The 20,733-nt window shown below is 32.2% G+C and overlaps 1 protein-coding gene across 8 annotated transcripts in view; it reads right to left on the bottom strand.

Moving 5' to 3' along the window:
• The window catches only part of heph (polypyrimidine tract-binding protein 1 heph), a 728,190-nt gene that overhangs the window by 450,096 nt on the left and 257,361 nt on the right, over positions 1–20,733 (bottom strand). For all 8 annotated transcript variants that reach the window (XR_015822765.1, XR_015822764.1, XM_088229267.1 and 5 more), the window contains exon 3: positions 7,041–7,151. Coding sequence is in view for 5 of the 8 variants with exons in the window: in XM_088229267.1 (XP_088085393.1) it covers positions 7,041–7,139 (99 nt within the window). In the remaining 3 variants the exon portion in view is untranslated. The remainder of the gene's footprint in view (positions 1–7,040; positions 7,152–20,733) is intronic.

Below are 20,733 nucleotides of genomic sequence, written 5' to 3'. Positions count from 1 at the left end.
TTTTAACTCTATATGAGCTTTTTGCCTAGCTTAATTTATTAAACTGTTTTGAAATTGTTTGATTTAAAATAAAGTCTGAATGAAAATTTAGGTTCACATAGATTAAACAACGATATATCGAAGTATGCATTACATTTAAATGTGTTAAAAAATAATTTTGACGAATCAAACTACAAAAATTTTACGTGGAGGATATAAAGTTGCGAAGTTAGATAGATTAGAAATTTTAGAAATAAATAGGATAAAAAATAACAGTGACAGCATTTTAATAAATCAGCAAATACAATTTAAAAACTCACCCTTATTAGTCCCATTAGTTGGACCCTGTCCATTGCAATAAAACAATAAATATTTTCATAGAATAGAATCGTCTCTTACAGTACACCGCCAACACATGTTTCAATAATTTGTCCCACTCTGTTGCATAGAAATATTACGTATTGTATTATTTTTAAATGTACTTATTCTTAAGATAATATTTACTTTTATAAAAATAATCCTAACTCTGTATAATATTTACCATTCCGAAGGTGCCCATTAGAGGGTGAAAGCGCTAATTGGTCGAAAAAATATGTGGAAGTTTAGCAAGAATTTTTATTAGTAACTAATTTGTAAATATAAATTATCACATCATTGTTTTGATATTTTTTATTGACATGGATGTTTTGATCATAAAGATCCAAGAAAAAAAGGTTTCTTTATTTTACTGATTACAATCCAAAAGAGGACTCAATGGTCAAATGGTCAGCGCGTTTGCTTATCATACGAGAGGAGATATTGATTCAAAAAGGTGCTTTTACACTAGAATATTTTAAGCCCCAGGACTGGAATCTGAAGAAAAGTAATGATCATCTTACCTTCTTGTAACAAAAAAAAATCAAGTTACGCTGCGGGTAGTGAACTAATACAGTGGCATGTGCACCATGAGTTGCGAAAGCGGAAAAATGAAAAAAAATATTACTTAAATGTAATACCAGAAATTAGTTTACTCTAACTTTGAATTACCAGTTAGTTCATTACACGTGTCATGGACTTATTTATTCCTTCTGTATTCATGATAAATTACAATGAAATCTGTAATTGGTCTTACTTAAAAAAAAATTATATTGTACATTGTTTTTATAATAAAGACTGTTTGATTTCCATTATAAATAAATAAATAAAAATAAAAAAGAATACATGAATAATTTTAAAACGCTCTCTAAAAGATTTTCAGATGAAATGTTTTTTTAAATAAATGTTAAAATATCTCTATAAAATGACAGGTATAAACGCATTTGGTAAATACAATCTTGTTTACAATAATTATTGTTTGATTGTTCCCATATTTTTGTTTGCACAAATTATTACGGTTTGTTGACTGAAACAAAATGGCTGATTCAGTGGTGATGTTAAAAATAATTGAGCGGTAAAACAACAGCGCGGAAATTAATTGCCGAAATCAAAATAAAATGGCCCAATTAATATGCAGACATGTAAATTATTTGTCAAACCATTGACTAAAAAAGCAGTCAAGTCCATAAGTACGAGTTAAACATTTGTGGCCAGTAATTGTTTCGGCGAATAATATTGAAACCGCAAAACTAAAGGGTTAAATGTATACTCGTATTAAATTGAGTTAAGGCTGTAGTCTAGTAAAACGCACGCAAAATGAAGAAATCATACGATTTTACCATTTTACAATGAATGTGTTTTTTTAATCGCGCAAAAATAAAAACAAAAAAAGATAAAAATATATTTCAAAGGTAGGTATTTCTGTTAAAAAATGCTTAAAAGTTTTATGCATCTAAAATATAAATACTGTTAAACCGGCAGAATATGCCATTTCAAATTTAGATTAAACTTAGGTATCTGAAATCTCAATAAAGACTAAGTATTGAAATTTATTTCAGCAGAGAGGGAAAAATTTTTGAAAAGGGAATATGGAAGTCTAGGCATTTACAGGGCTTATGACCTGTCATTGGCTGGTTTAAGTGGCCACTTTACACACTGTGTAACATTCACCATTCTGCCCATGTTTGAACATCCACATTTCCTCAACTCTTCCATCTGTTGACTTTTTAAATTTGTCAAAACAATTTTAAGATAATAAATTAAACATGAAAGTGGCCGAAACAAAATTTTAATTTTTTGTTTTAGAAAATAAAAACGAGCATTTTAAATCACACACATTTTTGTGACATTTTCCTTCATTTCTACGTAAAATTATGCTTTCGGTAATACTTTTAAAAAAATAATTATTGAAATATTTTAGTTGAATCCTTTTTTTATAGAATTGTATTCCTTTTTCGTTTAAAAGAAGATAGTTCTGGTTGTAATATTTAATTTAAAACAACATCTTATTTACGTTTTTACGACCTTCATACCTGCCCAACGAAAACGATAAGAATCGAATCGACTGATCGAAATCGATTAAGCTAATTTTAGTTGAGAATAGGAATGGTTATTAAATGCCTATAGAGTTTTGTTTTGCCTAAATAGGTACACCATGGGTTTGAAAATCAATGTAGCAAAAACTCATGTACTGTGTAATATTTCATGTCTCGATGCCCATAATCCTCTTACTGCCAAACTAAGTCATCGAAAGAGTCGAGAGTTTCAAATACCAGGGAGTATACACGTATGTTACGGAAAATTGCAGCTTTCAAAAATAACTAGGAGTGCGGTTAGGAATAGCAGGCGCCATATTCAGTGAAAATCAAATGCTGCCTATATAACGCCTGCATAACACCTATTCTCCTCTTTGGATGCGAATTGTGGGCCCAATAGGGCCCAAAACAACTAAATTCAGAGTTTTGAGAATGGGTGCCTCAGAAGAATCTTAGAAGTCCGGTGGTTTGACTTTGTAAGGAATGACTAGCTTTCATATGTAAATGTTATCAACCATAAAATATTGAGTTTTTCTACTGACATTTCTTGGTGGAACTGCATTTTAATTATAATAATAAAAATACTTTTATAGTTTTATTCCACTTTTATTTATATTTTTTTATTTATAAATTTTTATAAAACTATTAAAGTATAATATAAAATAGTATAAAATACCCAAATTTTGGTAAATGGGGTCTAGAATTCCAACCTTCCATACGCTTAGTAGCTGCAGGACGTGTTGTACACTTTTCCCTTTTTACTATTACTACTATTATTATTTTATTATTTTTAAATATCATTAATATCCTTAATTTCTTTGTCAATTTGAAAAAGTGTAAACGGGGGCTAGATTTTTTACCGTTCATGAACTTTGTAGCTCCAAGACGTGCTGTGATCAAGCTTCTATCTGTTGTAATTTTGATTGATCTTAATTGGAAACGAGGAACTAAAATCCCAACTGTCTATGTGCTCTGTAGCTGCAAGACGTACTGGGATATTTATTTATTGTACTGCGCCCTTAAGGTGATTTTCACAAAACTGGCGCCATAAAAATTATCCAACTATAAATGAAGTAAAAAGAACTGGCGCAGCAAACTCTGGTGACAATTGTCGTCGAGCGGAAGCGACACGGCTGGCTTGGCCATGTGCTGTGGATGCCTCCCGAGAGCCTTAACCACGCTTGTCTACTTTACAAGGCATCAGGTGCTCGACGTCTCGGACGTCCACTGCTGACTGTTTGTCGGCCGTTCGTGTCAGAATTAAGGGACGCGAACCTGAGTTGGGAGGATGCACAGAAGCTGGCAGCCGACAGGAATGCTTGGAGAATCATCGTGGACACCATATGCTCCAACTATCCCTAGCTCTCGCTGACATGGAATGATGAAGAAGATGATAGAGTTTTGTAAGTTTTTTAACGGAGATGAGAATTGTTGGATTTGGCACATAAGGTAGACGCATACAATGTATTAACGCACGTTTGTGTTCAGCCTTAGAGACGGTATGGAAAACCCGCTCAAATTATTAAAAAACTGAATGCCTTTAAATCTCTTTTACATGAATACATCGAATTCAATACATCCGAAGAGTAATCCTCCCATACAATCATTTGATAATACAGCGTTCTTTCAATAGAGCAACGCGAGTTTTCAGATTGAGAAATGAAAACTGAGATCATGGCGCCCTTGGAAATGCGAACAATCGTATTTTGCCATTATTCAAAGGAATTGAATCTTTCATGAAAAATCATCCCCATGCAGAAGAAAAAATGTTTCTTGACAATATAAATTATAATGTAAACAATCATTTATCAAAATCAATCACAAAATATTTCAAACGTCAAAATCGAATATTGTTAGAAAGTAACAAAAAAAAACATTTTAAATATTTTATCTAAAAGAGAAAACGGAAATATAATATTATAAATATATCAGGCTCACGAATGATGAAATCAAATGAAAGAGTAAATCAGAGTCAGGTATAATTAATAAGATTAAGAAAGGGTCTCTGAGATGGTTTGGTCATGTAGAACGAATGAATGACGAAAGAATGGTAGAATTCGTCTTTTGCTTGTGGTAACACGATGTTACATCACCGCGCGCCAAGGAATAATTTACCACAGTCTTTTAAGAGTTAAAGAAAGAAAGTATTTTGGCGTAAAGTTGTTAAAAGCGTCAGTGATAGAGGTAAAGAATATATATATTTCAAGTAATTAAGTAAAACGTTCAAAAATGTCAGGGATCCGAGAAAGAAACACATTTTACATAATACAAAGTTTATATTTGGAGCACTAACTTTGTCGTTATTCATTAAAATAAAATAAATAAAACAACTTTGTTTTTAACCACTAATTTTTATTTTTCACCGACCGGTTTCAAAGCTAACAAGCTTCTTTGTCAAGGTTTATGTAACAAATGAATTGATTCCTTTTTATTTTATTTCTATCATGTTCACTAAATACTACACGTGGACCCAATAAATCAAGTGTAATTAAAACAATATTTTTTCTGAATTCGCAAATCATCTGATAGAAAATAATCATAACTCCAATAAAGACACTGGATTAAAAGTACTTCATGTTGAAAATAAAATATTAAAATTAGACAACTTACAAATCTTAGAAATTAAGAAAGCGATTCATAATAAGAAAAGAATAATTAATAACCAAATAAACAATATTTCTTTTAGTCCTCTCCTGGCTTACTTCGAAAATAATGATATTAAATTACCACCCGTGTAAGAAAAAACCACTTGATTTATTGGGTCCACGTGCAGTACTGAGTGAACATGATAGAAATAAAATAAAAAGGAATCAATTCATTAGTTACGTAAACCTTGACAAAGAAGCTTGTTTGCTTTGAAACCGGTCGGTGAAAAATAAAAATTAGTGGTTAAAAACAAAGTTGTTTTATTTATTTTATTGAAACACATTTTACTCAGTTTATAGTGTTTCTAAAAAGAATGTCGTTATTTAATAAACAATTATTGGTAAAAAAAAATCACAAATACATAAATACCTACAAATTACAAGATTAACCAAGAAAAATATTAAAAGCACTCGTCGAAACCAATTTTTTTGTTTTATTTCACTTTTATAAAATTCGGCTTTAGACCCACAGTAAGAAAATAAACGAAAAAAATATTCAAATTAACAATTCATATAAATACAATAAATAAGGCAACGCTTTTATGGGTATATACAATTATAGGAAGATATAATTAATTGAAATAATAAAATTCTATTAGAATATTGCCCGAATAATTACCGTGGTAACTATTTTTACTTTATAGTACCTACTCGTAATTGCATGGCTGAGATGCTTACCGAATTCTAAGAAAAATAACATAAAAAATGAAACTTTTTCATCGAAATAAGTTGCAGATAATTATTATAGTTGCAATTAGTCTCTGAACAATTACAGTGGAACGATGGAAAAATGGCATACTTAAAAATCTGTAATACCACTGGAAAAAAATCCCTATTGCTACGAACCATCCAAGTCTTAATTATTAGTTTACAATGAGTAATTCTGTCTTTCCTAGAACTCAGTTGAAATTATGTATTCATTTTTATTTTAAAAATGTACTCGGGTAAAAATAAATTATTATATTACATTTTATTCAGTCGTTGTTTTTTTTCATAAACACAACCCCTAATCCAACAAAGATTTATATAAACGGCGCGTTTGGTTAAATTTTATATAACCTTTTTAAAATCAACATGCGTTTGTGTAAATTTTGCGAACGCGCCAGCACAAGATATCGTATCATATCGTAGCGAGCTGATATGGATTTGATGTTTATTCATTAATAACTTCTAAAAAAAAAAAAAATTCAATTTGCATGCAGATACTTAGTAGAATGCAATATTAAAATTTTGTAAGGCATCCAAAATAAAACACTTTTATTGGATGTAATTTTGCTTTAAAAAAATAAATATATGTGACGCATTCCGTCTTGTTAGGACGTTATCAAACTAATTTAAATATTTACCAAGTTTAATTATATACTAATAATATCATTCAACACCAGTTATTGCTAGTGCATAAGAAAACTATGTAAATATTTAAGTTATTCTAATATACTCGTAGTTCTAACAAGACAAAACGCGTCACATATATTTTTTTTAAATTTAACAAAAATTGAATCCAGTAAAAGTGTTTTATTTTGACACCTTACCAAATCCTAGAACGTTGCTACACACACAACCTTTTTCCTGCGTATTAATGCGCTCTCCTATAACTGAATTTACAAGTCCGCGCACACACAAATTGAGCTCTTACTAATTTCGAGGAAACAGTTCTATCAAACCAATCCATATTTAGTTTTGATAAATTATGAGTGTTTTATGTCAAATTTAGCACTTAAATCGACTGAGAAGGAGGTATTGAAATTATGAATTGTGAAATATAACTCTTGTATTCTAAAATTATGGCAAATAATAAATTGCTTTTCAGTTTATTTCAAAGAACTTAACTCGAATCACTATGTTGGCAGTTGGTGCATATTTTACATGTGTACCTAATACCATGTGACTGCTTCCCTAATCGAAAACCTCACTGCACGCCCCCAGGGACATGTACCAATACCTTTATGTTAGTGAATATTTATTTTTCTTATAAAAACAATAAAATAAGTATCCACACAATGCATTAAAACGTCATGTTTTTTACCTTGATTCCGATGTGGATGGTGGGGAAGTCCGCCCCTAGGGATGGCTGGGGGTGGAGGGAGGATTGCAGAAGGGGGAGGGCGAGCGGGCAGGACATCATCGCTGAAGCGGACTGTAAATAACACAAAACAAACATTAGAAAACGATAAAATCTTACAACAAATTATTAAATACATCATTCATGGTGCGTAGGGAACTACATTGAAACACCAAAATTTTAAATAACAATCCATATTAATACTTAACATGGTGAAACATTCAACTAATCGTGTACAATAAAAAAAGATGTAACTAGATAAAATCTTGATATTATAAAAGAAGAAAAGAGTTTTGCCAATATGTGTACAATCGATATTATTATATGGAATTCTGGGATGGGAGATGATGCTATAAATGAAATTTATATCTGAATTTCTAGCAACAGAGAGGGAAAATATTTTTGAGGAAAAAAAATGTAAAATATACATTTTAAATATTTACAGGGCTTGTGATTTGTCATTGGCTATAACATTCACCATTAGGCCCATGTTTAAACATCCACATTTCCTCAACTGTTCCATCTGTTGACTTTTATCTAACAAAAAGCTAACAAAAACTATTCACACCTATGTTTTTGCACAGTAAATCTATTACTACTACTACTACCATCACGCCATTTCCCCGTACGGGTAGGCAGAGAGAATGGACCGCAACACACGTCTATCCTGGCATACAATCTTAGCCTCTTCCACATTCATACATCTTGTCATACATGCCCTTCGGTTCTGTCTGCTTTTGACATGACCAGATTTAAGATTTTGGTTGATCTGATCATGCCACGTCTTCCTTGGTCGTCCTCGTCTAACGTTGCCGTTCATTTTTGCCATATATACTTGTTTTACCATTCTCTCGTCGTCCATTCGTTCTACGTGACCAAACCATCTCGCGCCAAGCGCGCCAAAAGCGTCATCTATGCATAATTATAAACATAATATAATGTATGTATTATGTCTTAATAGTGTATTATGTTAACTATGTAACTTTATTTTTAAATTTTAATAATATATTTTTTTAATTTTTACATTTGAAAAAATGTTAATTATGTTTAATGTGTAACTTTTTCTTATTATATAGTATGTATAATGTAAAAGCCCCATGGGCGTCAACAGAAAGAAAAATAAAATATATAAAAAAATTTAAAAAAAATTAGTTTCATATTTTTGTCTAGTATTAACTTTACAAGTAGAAGAATGTGTGTATCTGGAAATAATGGTTTTGTATGTTTTCGCACAAAGCACAATAATTGCAACTAAAAATATGTCGATTGAAGCTAAACTGGCAGTGCACAATGGAGTTTTAGTCCCAACACTTATGTTTAGAAGTGAAACATGTAACTGGCAAAGGAAGAATGAAGACCGAGTGAACGCGGTCGAAATGTGATCTTTCTCCGAATGTGCATGACAGGGTAACGAATTATGAAATTAAGCGAGAGTGTAAATCTAAGTAAGGTATGACTGAAAACAAAAAACTCAAACTAACAAACCATTACGCCGTTTCCCCGTAGGATAGGCAGAGAGGATAGAACGCCACATCGCTATCTTTGCATACAGATCTCGCTTCCTCTACATTTATACATCTCCTCACGCACGAGCGTAGATTATTCCGACTTTTGACGTGTCCATCTTCAAGTATTTGTTGGATTTTGTCATGCCATGTCTTTCTCGGTCTTCCTCTATTTCTGCATTCATCAACATTCGCATAGTAAATATTCTTGGCCGTTCTTTCGCTGTTCATTCGCTGTACATGTCCAAACCAGCGCAGAGCTCCTTTCTTGATTTTATCGATAATGCTTACATAATGGACGGATCTCAATATTGGTGCATCTATCGTACATAGTTTTACCACACATTTGCCCGAGAGATGGCATTTTGACAGCATTCAGCCTACTTTCATCCCTGTTTTTCCAAGTTCATACTTCGCTCCCATACATCAGGGTCGGGACCAGGACTCCGTTGTGATTTTTTTTCGACGAACGTTAAAAAAAAATATCTTTCGGTGCTCACGTTTAAATTTGGAAAAAAGGACAACTAACGTTGGCACCAAATACATAGAGATTAATATGTTTCTTTTAAATCTTATCATAAAATACAAATTCACAAATTACAAAACGGATGGAGAACATTTTAGAGGAGGGAATAAGGAAGTCTAGGCATTAACAGAGCTGTTGTAATTTTTTAATCTTAATGACTCCCTAGGGGGGAAATCCAGTCTTTTGTCTACAAACATTTGGACAAACTGAAAATATTGTAATAAAACACAACGTTTACGTTTATTCGCGAATTAAATATGTTTTTTAAAGATATGTATTTTGTTACGGTGTTAAGCCACAAAATTGAAGAACTCGACTTTAAAAAAAAAAATAATGAATGGTTCGTAAAACGAGTGTTGAGTAGGTATATCCGAAAATAAACGCGGGTAATAAAGTGTTCTTAACATGTATGCAGATAAAATTGGCTTTAATCCTCATAAAAGTTTACACTCGCGTAAAATATATTATTTTGAATACATACTTGGCAAGAAATTACGAATTAAATAAGAAATGTTCGGGGGGTTCTTAAAGATTCGGAGGAATAATTGGTGAAGCGGCGTGTAAAGTCGTTTAACTCTCGGTTTGGTTGCGAACATAAAATTTTGCATAAAGCTTTCGGTGGGATTAAGGGGTGGAGACTCTGATCTCCGATCCACGGGGTGGCTGCGGAGCAAAACAGTCATGGACCATAAAGCGCAGTTTACATTGGATATAAAAGTCAATCTGGCGCGACTGGAACGGGGAAGGGGGGGCTGAGGTGGCGGATCGAGGATTCCTTAGCCACGCATTATTAAACTAGCTTCGTGATCAAACGATTGCTGCGACTACAACCCGCAAAGGGGAGAATATCTGTGTACGTTCTCCCAAGGGCGAAAACCAAATTATATCACAAAAACTAGAATTTAATTTAAATAGCTGAGTTTGTATTAAATTTAGGCAAATTAAAAGAATGCGTGGTCTGACTTTTCTTCATACCGGATCATTTTATTTTATTGAAATAAACGGCACTTAGTGTCTTATACATATTAGTTACAGATACAGTTAAATAAACATACACGTAAGTATAATTATAGGTAATACGGAGAATTTAAAACAATATTATAATTTAAAAATTAAGAAAGTCTAAATAAGATAAACTTTTAAAAAAAATAAAATATTACCAATAGTAGAATAATCGATAAAAAATTAAATTTGGTATTAGAAATACTTTGAACCAGTTTAAAAAAAAACTAAAAGAACAATTTTAAATTATACTAAACGATTAAAAAAAATATATGTACTGTTATTTAAAACTTATACTTAAGTAAATAGTACATATTAATGTAAAAAAATAATAATAATAAAAATAATAAAAACTTATAAATAAATTCAAGAAAAGAAACGAAAAAAAAAAAAAAAAACACCAATAAAGAATGATTTAATAACTTATATTTACATATTAGTTTTTAAATCACTACTAGACACTAGTCTGAAGATACCCATTAGAGGGTGAAAGCGCTGATAGGTCCAAATAAATAAGTGGAAGTGTACCAAGTATTTTTCAAATTAATTACTCATATGTAAATATAAGTTATTACATCATTACATTATTTTTCTTAAATTAAAAAGTTAAAATTAAATTTACATATTTATATAATAACTTTGTAAAGCGCCCTTGAGGTAATATATTACGAAAATGGCGCTTTATAAGTTATCCATAATAATAAAAATAATATTCTCAAATCAAGCATCGGCAAAGCATTGCCGGGTTCAGCTCGTCTCTTATAAGTAAAAAGCTATTGATAAAAGTAAATCCTTTTAGTGATAGCTCTTACACTTTTTTGAGAAATCTTTAGGTTTAAGAAAATTGCGGTATTCAAAAAAATTTCGTTCAATTGTTGTTGCATTATTTAAAATATTGAAAGCCAAAAAATAATATGGATTATTGGAAAAAAAAATATGGAATGAAAATTTTACGTAATTTTTTTAATTGAAAATTACGTCAATACTGATCTACCTGGAAAAACGTCACCTAAACGGACATGTTACTATTATCGATAATTATTTTACTAGAAACAATAAACTGAAGATATGTTTGTATCTATCTTTCATAGATTCCAAGAAATATGACCCCAAACATGGCCCAGTGTTGTGTGTCGTTAACTATTATAGTCGGTGAAGAATGATTTTCAATAATAATAACATGGAGATAATGGGACGTTTTTTCATAAACATTGATTGAAATTGATAAAAAAGAGATAAACCCTCCTTTTAAAAATTATTTGACGATATTAAGAAAAACATATATTCACATGACAACGGCCGGTCACATGAACCCGCGACTTGATGAATTTAAATGAGAGTCCCGACCTAACGTGAAAATTTCTACCAATTCAGGTGTGAAAATTAATAATTGTGTCATTATGGAATTGTACGTAAACAAAACATATCTATTGAGTGTGTACATAAATAAATAAATGCGCATTATAAACATTTTGATGAGAAATTAAAAAAAATATATCAAGAGAGACTCTAATATTAAAATACGAATGAAAATACTGAGAATGGACTCTGCACAATTCAGCATTTTACTGCGATAAGTAATATTATTTCATAAAATATCAGAGTTACCACATGCGAGATGAATAGAAATAGTTTTTTTGTATTCCTGACTTCACTATGAACCGTTAATTAAATTGTAAAATGCTTAGCGAAAAGAGTAAAAATAAAAATAATGTTTTCATTAACGACATGCCAGAACGGCAGTCCAATTAGAACAATTTTCTTCAGAGTGTATTTATTTGATGAGAGACGGAAAACACAGCATAAAACATTGATAACGGCTAATTGGAGGCATGTAGAATGAATGCGTATAATACAGATATTTCTAAAGCAAACATGAATTGTTAAATTGAAATAAAAACATTTGCCGACTCCGCTTTGTGGTATACTTTATTGTCAGCTTTTTTTTATTATATTGATAAATTGCAGAAAAACTTCACACTACGACATCTCAGTTGGAATTTTTCTCTATGTTGCTGTATTTTTGCTGCCAACTAAGTGAGGCCCAATAGGCCAAATGTACCATTATGTAACAGTCGGCCACAGCTGACTGTTATCTTTTTAAATGAATCATTGTTTTCTTTTTGATTTTAATCGGTTCTTAAATTACAGAACAGATCGGCTAGAATTGATAAGGAAGAGGTACCCAAAAATTAAAAAAAGGAATGGTGCCTGTTCGTAAATGCTACTTTATGGCTCAAATTTGTTACTAGATATCGATTTGATGGTAACTACCAGAAAAGGTATATACATACACACAATACAAGGCTAGCACAACGTGAAGGCTTGTCAGTACCGAGGTTTGTAAACAAGTATGGCTTAAGAACACTTTATTATACAATTCCTAAAATTTTCAATAAGATTCCTTAGCAGATCTTTAAAAAAATGTTGACGAAACTTTTAAGAAAAAAAATAATAAAATGGCTAACATGTAACAAGTCTTTAGATTGATGCTAACAAGCCAGTTTCGCGGTTTAGTGGGTTTCATTATTTTTTCTTTTGTATTTTACATTTTTTGTTCATGTTTACCTTCTTAAATAAAAATAAATACAAAAAAAAATCGTTTACTCACCAATATTTTTACGTAGATTTGAAATATTTTCGTAAATTTGGGAATTGTTTTGGATTCGAAACAATAGGATTACTTAGAACAACAAAAAACAGTAAGGCTCGAAGGGAAGATACTTTTAGGTGATCGTGATCTGAATCAATCGAGGCGCGAAGAGCCTTTTGTGGAGTAAAAGTACTGGAACCTTCATCATATGAGTAAGAAACATCCGGCTAAACCAAATCACATACTAGGCAACGTCTGAATATAATTTTAATACTTCTTCCAATACCAGTTACTTTAATCAACATTGTTTTGAGTATGTCCAAATGCTTGAAGACAGGGTGGATTTCCTCCCTAGAGAGTTATTTAGATCGAAATTTGTTGCTGATGAAAGAGTTGAGGAAATTTGGATGTTTGAAAATAAGCAAAATAGTGAATGTTACACAGTTTGTAAAGTGGTAATTTAAAACAGCTAACGACAGGTCATCAGCCCTGTAAATGCCTAGACTTTCATATCCCCTTCTCGGAAATGTTTTTCCTCTCCGTTGCACCAAATTCAGATCCAAATAACTGCCTAGGGAGAAAATCCAGCCTGTCTACAGACATTTGGACACACTAAAAACATTGCATTTAAAATTCAATAAAAACATTACATAAAACTGACAAACAAAAACGCATTTTTACTTATTTGGCCTGATTCACTAATCAATCCGTGCGCATTTTTATTAATTTATTTCACATAAAACTTATAATTTTTACTTTTCTATTCTTATGGATAACTTATACAGCGCCATTTTCGTATTGTGTGAGTAAGTGATTCTATAGATAAATAAATTTAATTGAAGATCTTGAATTTGTGATTAAATTTTAAAAAAATACTTTGTTATCACATGCTGCGGATTTATTCTAATGACACACCTCACTGGGCATAACCCATGCCGGGGCATTTATTTACATTATGTTCTAGTTACAGTATTGTGGGCGTATCTCGTAACCCCCCGCTTCCCGCTCCCCGAGTGATGAAAACTGAGTTGGCACTTTATTTAAAATTGGAGATAGAATTTAAGATAAATGCGATAAACTGACTTGCTTTAAAACCACCAATAACGATCAAAGACATATATAACGTCATACGGGGAGAAGTGCGTTACGGCGGTTAGGGCGGCGGTTATTATCCCGCCCGCGCTCTTCCGCCCTCCGCTCTAGAGGCGCAAGGCGGCTGCAAGATTTAGCGGCGAGAGATTGTTCCCTGCAAAAATAACGAGATCGCGAATCAAATTTACGAGCGGATAGATACTCGCGCGGGGAGGGGTAGAGGGGTAAGGGTTGAGGTGGGCTCAGTCGAGACACCCGTCCGTCTTCATCCAGAGCAGGGTTGAGAATCAAACATTATCTACGATAAAATTAAATAAGCTCTTCACCCCTTATAGGACACATATTTTTATTGATTTATGTCTTGAAAACCAAAAAATATGTTTTTTTAAAGATTAATTTTTACATTCAAAACTACACTAGTTTACGAATTCATTAACTTTTTAAGTCTTTTTAGGCTGTGCTAATGTTAAAATATAATAATTAACAATTAAAAATACGTGGTCAAATAAATTAAATTATAATGACATGTGATGCAATAAAATAATAATCCAGAAAAACAAAGTATAAATAATAAAACTTCAAAGAAGATGACATAATCAATAATCAGATATGAAAATGTACATATAAATAAATTGAGTTACATAATTAATCAAGTAAACAAAATAATAGTGTCTTTGAAATCAATAGAAAATAATACAAAAACATAATTGAAATGATAATTGAGATATGGTTTTTATAAATTCCTTTCATAGTAAGAAATTAAAGTAATAAATAATATGCCAAATAACAGTGAGTCCTCAATTAAAGAATACAAAAATAAAATATTAAAAAAACATAAAATTATCTATGTTTAAAATAAGCAAATAAAAGAATGGAAATAAAGCAGATAAGTACATTTTCAGAGGTCTCCCAAACATTATAATGATTGATTGACAATCTCGTCCCAATTGGTCTGCAGCAGCCAATAGTAAACATTTTTTAAAAATACAGCACTTGTGGAGTTTTTTATGGCTGCCGGAAGATGATAAATATTTTACATTGGAAAAAGCTGAGTGAAAGACTGATCTACCACTTTACGTTTTTACGATACTTGTGTGACTTAATACTTGCCTGATATCAATACGAAATATTAAAAACTATAGACCTAAATTCCGATTATATGTATGTACCGAGTGTTGTAGATTATTATTATTACTGTCGATAACTTATACAGCGCCATTTTCGTAATAAAATACCTCAAGGGCGCTTTATATAGTGATTCTATTGTTAAATTAATTTAATTGAAGCTTTTAAATTTGTAATTTAATTAAAACAATTTATTTTGTTGTCGCGTGCTACGGATTTATTCAAATGATTTAGAGAACAAGTGGGTTTTAAGTTTTTTCCGAAACATCACTTCACTTTCACAGCCTCGCACCTCTGCTGGGAGAGCATTCTATGCCATAGGGCCTGCGACCGCAAATGCGCGTTTACTAAATTTAGTGCGCTGTTTGCGTAGAGGTATAATAACTTTTCCTCTCGCCGTAAACGTAGCTGATCTAAGCGTGAGACGCCTGTCAGCTAGTTTATCTGGAATGCATAGTTCCCTTAGATATTCCGGAGCAGAGTTGTGCAGTGACTTATACATAAACCAACAGAGTTTGTATTCGACCCTCTGTGGAAAACGTAGCCAGTGTAATTCCCGAAGTAGTGGAGTGATATGACTGAACTTAGAGATTCCGAAAATAAGTCTCGCTGCGGCATTCAATACAGATTGTAGGCGAGTCATTTTGTTCATTGGTAGACCTGCATAGATACCATTACAATAATCGACTCTAGACACTACAAACGCATTTATTAATTGACGGGCGGCATCAACAGGCAAACTTTTGCGTATGCATTTAATTTGTCTTAGCTGGTAGAAGCATGACCTTATCGTTCTACTAATTTGAGCCTCAAGAGATAGGTCAGAATTGAGTAAAACTCCCAGTAATTTAACGGTGGGTAAAGCGGTACTCCCTACATTGGGTATTGCCGTATCCTGGATCAAATTCTGTCATCTGGCTGAAGCCACCTACAGTTGTTCATTTTGATGGGTTAAATGTTAGTTTAGATGAAATTGTGTAGAAAAATAAAAAAGTGGGAAGGACACTTGGCGAGGCAAAATAATGGCAGGTGTTCGAAGACCACAAAAAAGATGGGTCGACGACATTGCCTCAATAGTCGGTGGAACGTGGATGATAAAAGCGGGTGACAGGAAGAAGTGGAGACACTGGAGACGTTTGGAAGAGGTCTGTATCCAGCAGCGGAGAAAATAAGGCTGACAATAAGAAAGATGAAGAATATGTAAGTACTACTTTTTTCTTGGTGTCCTATAAAGGGCTAAGCTACGAGGGACGGAATCTACCCCGTATTATTGTCCAATTTAATCTGGTGAATGGATGCTTCCTTTAATTCAATTTCATGAACTGAAGTGCTCGCTTGTTTGCAGTGTTTTCACTACTGCCAATTATTAATTATGTTGGGTGAAGGTACTCGTATACTTAAAATTTTAAAATATTGGTTTTGATAATAAAATTACACGAATACGTATTTTTCTTATAAAAAGTATATTTCATATATTTTTTACGATTTCGCATTGATATACACATACGTGTCAACCCACAGTCAATTACAGTCATTCAAGATAACAAACACCTTCAAAATCAATATCTAACACAGAATAAAAAAAGTACCATACGACATATTACAATCTAAACTTATGAAAATTAAGATTCCATATGTTTGTGGCCGCAAATCTCGGAATGTTATCAATGGATAGACTCAATTTTTTTACAAAATATTGCATTTTAGCAAAAAAATGTTTCTATATACTTTTTAATCGGAAGTTTTGACGGAAACAGAACATTCTATGCGTTTCCAATTGACTCATAATTTATCATAGTTAACAAGTACTGAATGACAGTTCTACACAGTGCTGCCATTTTATCAATTTTAGCCAACGTTACAATTTTCTTATCTTATATTCTACAACATAGTTCGAGCAACGCAAATTTAGATAATAAATTAAGCTATGTGTTTCCTCGAAAAATGTAAAGTTGCTAGAGTATTTTTATTTTACTCCCCTAATAGAATCGAGTGTAAAAAAAAATCCTGAAACAAGTAGAATATAAATTTCATTTGCATTTTCCAAATTATATAGCTTCTTTAAAATTTCATAACCTTGATTCATTTGCACACAGAAGAGATATTTTCGATCAGACTCTGCTTTACAAAATTATAAATAATAAATTTGATTCCCCAGAACTAATTCATCTATTTGCTTACCGTGTCCCCTCCAGGCCAACTAGACTGTCTGATATTTTCTATATTCGTAATATTAAAACTAATCATCGGAAACATTCTACCATCCCTCGTATATGTGAAGCATTTAACAATACTTTTAATAGTCTTGATATATTTAACACTTCATATAACAGGTACAAAAGAGAACTTATAGGCTTGATTCAGAAAAACAGAGAATAGACGTTTTGTCTCTTTTCTGCTCTTAATCATTTGATCAAATACAATTTTACACCCCTAATTTCCTTTAATCATCCTATACCACTTATTTTCAATTTCCTTCTTTTCTTTCCTACTATCTCCTTGTTTTGTCCATATTTCTTTTATTTTTATAAATAGTTTATTTATTATTTATATTGTTTAAGCCGTCGTCGCTTTATTGAAGTATAATTTAGTGAATACATATTATTGGATGGCAGGCCCTAGTATGTATATATTTTTTATAGTTTTTATTTACATTCATTAAACATGTAAATTTGTTTGTAATCGAAATAAATCAAATAAAATAATAATTAAATTCATACAAAGCCAAAGCAAGCGTGGCCGGGTTCTGCTAGTAATATTAAAATAAACGGCATATAGTTCTGACTTCTCAAAAAATCACGCCCACCCTGCCCCTGGTTAGAACGGTCACATGGGAAACGGAGAGCAACGCAAAATTCGAATCAAAATGCCCGCTCAGGATGGCCATAAAGGATAATATGCGGAGAAAAAGCCAATAAAAACGTCTGTTGTAGAAGGTGCTATATCCAGGTAATTTGCGTTACGGCGGCGTTAATGCGGTGAAAGATTCTCAGTGTATGATGGAATATAATACGCGGGTATTATTATGATCAACCCGGGAAGAAATATGGCTAACGGACATGGCATTGTCAATTTACTTAAATATTCTATTATAAAACAATATATTTATTCATTTCCTTAATCACACCTACTGGTGCATAGGGCACGCACTAGCACAGTGCATTATAATTTTCTCTTTGGCTCATAGGGTTTTAATGTTTGATCAATGTCTAAATCGGGGTGTCTTTAGTAATGCTAAATTTTATGACATTGCTCTGTATGAAATATTACTCGTATAAAACAGCTTGGACGGTGAAAAGGTAACGACGGTTCTATTTTTCCACATCGCATTGGCATCGGCCATATTGCACTGCATTGGTACACCAACCGCAGCGTATCTTGATCATTTTTGTTACATGAAGATAAGATGATCAGCCTTAAACTTCAGGTACCAGTCCAGGGACTATGAAATATTCTAGCGTGAAAACATCCTTATAAATAAATATTTCATATCAGCCATGTCGGGAATCGAACCCGAGACCTCTTTTATGGTAGGCAAACGCGCTGGCCATTACACCACGAGGCCGACATATAAATGGAAATTATAAGTTACGCGTATTATAAGTCACTAGCTTTTACCCGTGGCTCCGCTCACGTGGTATGAGAGAAAAATTATTTATGTAATTAATTCATTGTGTCGTTTTAACAATAAAAGTTTCTGTTTATCATCAAGAATTTTCCCGAAGGAATGATATTTTTTATCGGGATTGAAAGTAACTTGGTCTACCAACTATCGCTATGAAAAAAATACGATGATCCGTTAGTCGATGGTGACGTTGAATTGTTATTCTGTTCACAAATTCACAATCCTACTACAAAACTAAAACGAAAAGCAATCCAAACTAACCATAGATAAAGCAAGTCAATTAAAGAAATGAAAATAATTCATTTCAAATTGATTTTTTTTGACATCTCACTTCACCGTCACTTATTTTCACATAATGTGGCTCATTTTTGAAATATTAAATGCTTTTTTCATTGTATTTTTTTGAAATTCGGAATGAAAAAAAAAGTATCCTGTTTTATTTCTCACGCAACCCTTTGCAAGAAATTATGTCAATCGGTGACTCTGTTGAGACGTGAAGAAATCACACACTTTCGCATTACATTTAATTTACATTTTTAACGCAATTTAAATATAGTGAGTTAGAAACTAGCAAAATAAATCCAACCTTCTAGTCCTATTTAAAATTTTCAACTCACTTTTTGATGCGCTTGAACTACTGATTTCAATAAAATTAAATATCCCAACTAGAAACCTCAGACAAAACTAACTATTTCATACCGATAACCATAAAACTGGCTATGGTTTTAATTCCCCTATGCCCAGAATTTCTAAGTCTGCCAACAAACATACCAGTGTTGATTTCTTTGATAATAAGTTGTCTTCTTTCAAACGATCACTAAATAAAATTTAATTATAAACACCTCTCTCCCGCTTCCACTTCCACCAAGTCTACTATATACCATTGTGTCTTTCTACTTTCCTTAATAATGATTTCTACGTAGACAAATGTCTTTAAAAATGCCCATTGAGCGCAGATACAAATAAATAAATTACAATATTAGTACACGAACCTTTTATAAATAAAATGACTCGCCTACAGACTGTATTAAATGCTGCAGCGAGACTTATTTTAAGAATCTTTTAGTTCACTAATATCACTCCACTACTTTGGGAATTACACTGGCTACGTTTTCCACATAGGGTAGAATACAAACTCTGTTGGCTTATGTATAAATCACTGCACAACTCTGCTTCGGGATATCTAAGGGAACTATGCATTCCTGATGAACTAACTAACAAGAGTTTTACGCTTATATCAGCTACATCTACGGCGAGATAAAAAGTAATTATACCTTTACGCAAACAGCGCACTAAATTCAGTGAAAACGCATTTGCGGTCGCAGGCCCTATGGCATGGAATGCTCTCCTAGCAGAAAGAGTGAAATGATGTTTCGGAAAAAAACTTAAAACCCATCTGTCAATAAAATACATTGTTGTATCAATTATGTATAAAGCATTAAGTTTGTGGTCAAAAATTTTAACTAGTGTTAGTAACTCAACCTCTACCCCCCCCCCCCTTCTTCACAACTCTCTACCAATTTAACAACTCTCTACCACCAAATATAAGATTTTTTTTTTACTAAGCTTAATTCATGTTTAGACATAGTGGTGTTTGCATTTCTATAAATCTGCATGTAATTTATGTATTTTTAGAAATATTATATACATAAGTGATGGTGAAGGTGGTGGTGTACTTTAGTATTTGCATGTTTGTGTAGTGAGTGTCCTGACGAAAAGACGGGTACGTCTCGAAAAAAAAGCTAGACTAAAAAAGTCGGTAAATGGTTACATACTAATATTTACTAACATTAGTTAAATTGTTTGAATTAAATAACAAATTTCAAGGCTTCAATTAAATTTATATATCTATAGAATCACTTGGTAAAGCGCCCTAAAGGTATTGTATTACGAAAATGGCGCTTTACAAGTTATCCATAATAATACTAAAAAGGTTTTTAAAAAGTAATTTATCGTCCGTTTATGATAAAAATATGATTTTGCAATTTGCGTATCTCAAAAAACGCCACAAAATCTCTAGAACGGACCCGGGTAAATGGAATCGCCCACTTGCGCATTTTACTTTTTTGAAACATAAAAGTAAGATAGTCACTTAAATGCTTCAGGGCCTCGATTATGATGGGAAGATAAAGACGTCATACCTTCACCTTGACGGTATAGTTGAAGATAAATTCCCTCTAGCAATTATA

Source organism: Micrasema longulum, unplaced genomic scaffold (assembly GCF_059751315.1).
Source record: "Micrasema longulum isolate JH-2025_06_02 unplaced genomic scaffold, ASM5975131v1 h1tg000657l, whole genome shotgun sequence".
NCBI classification, from domain to species: Eukaryota; Metazoa; Arthropoda; class Insecta; order Trichoptera; family Brachycentridae; genus Micrasema; species Micrasema longulum.
This window is presented reverse-complemented; position numbering and strand designations above follow the sequence as displayed.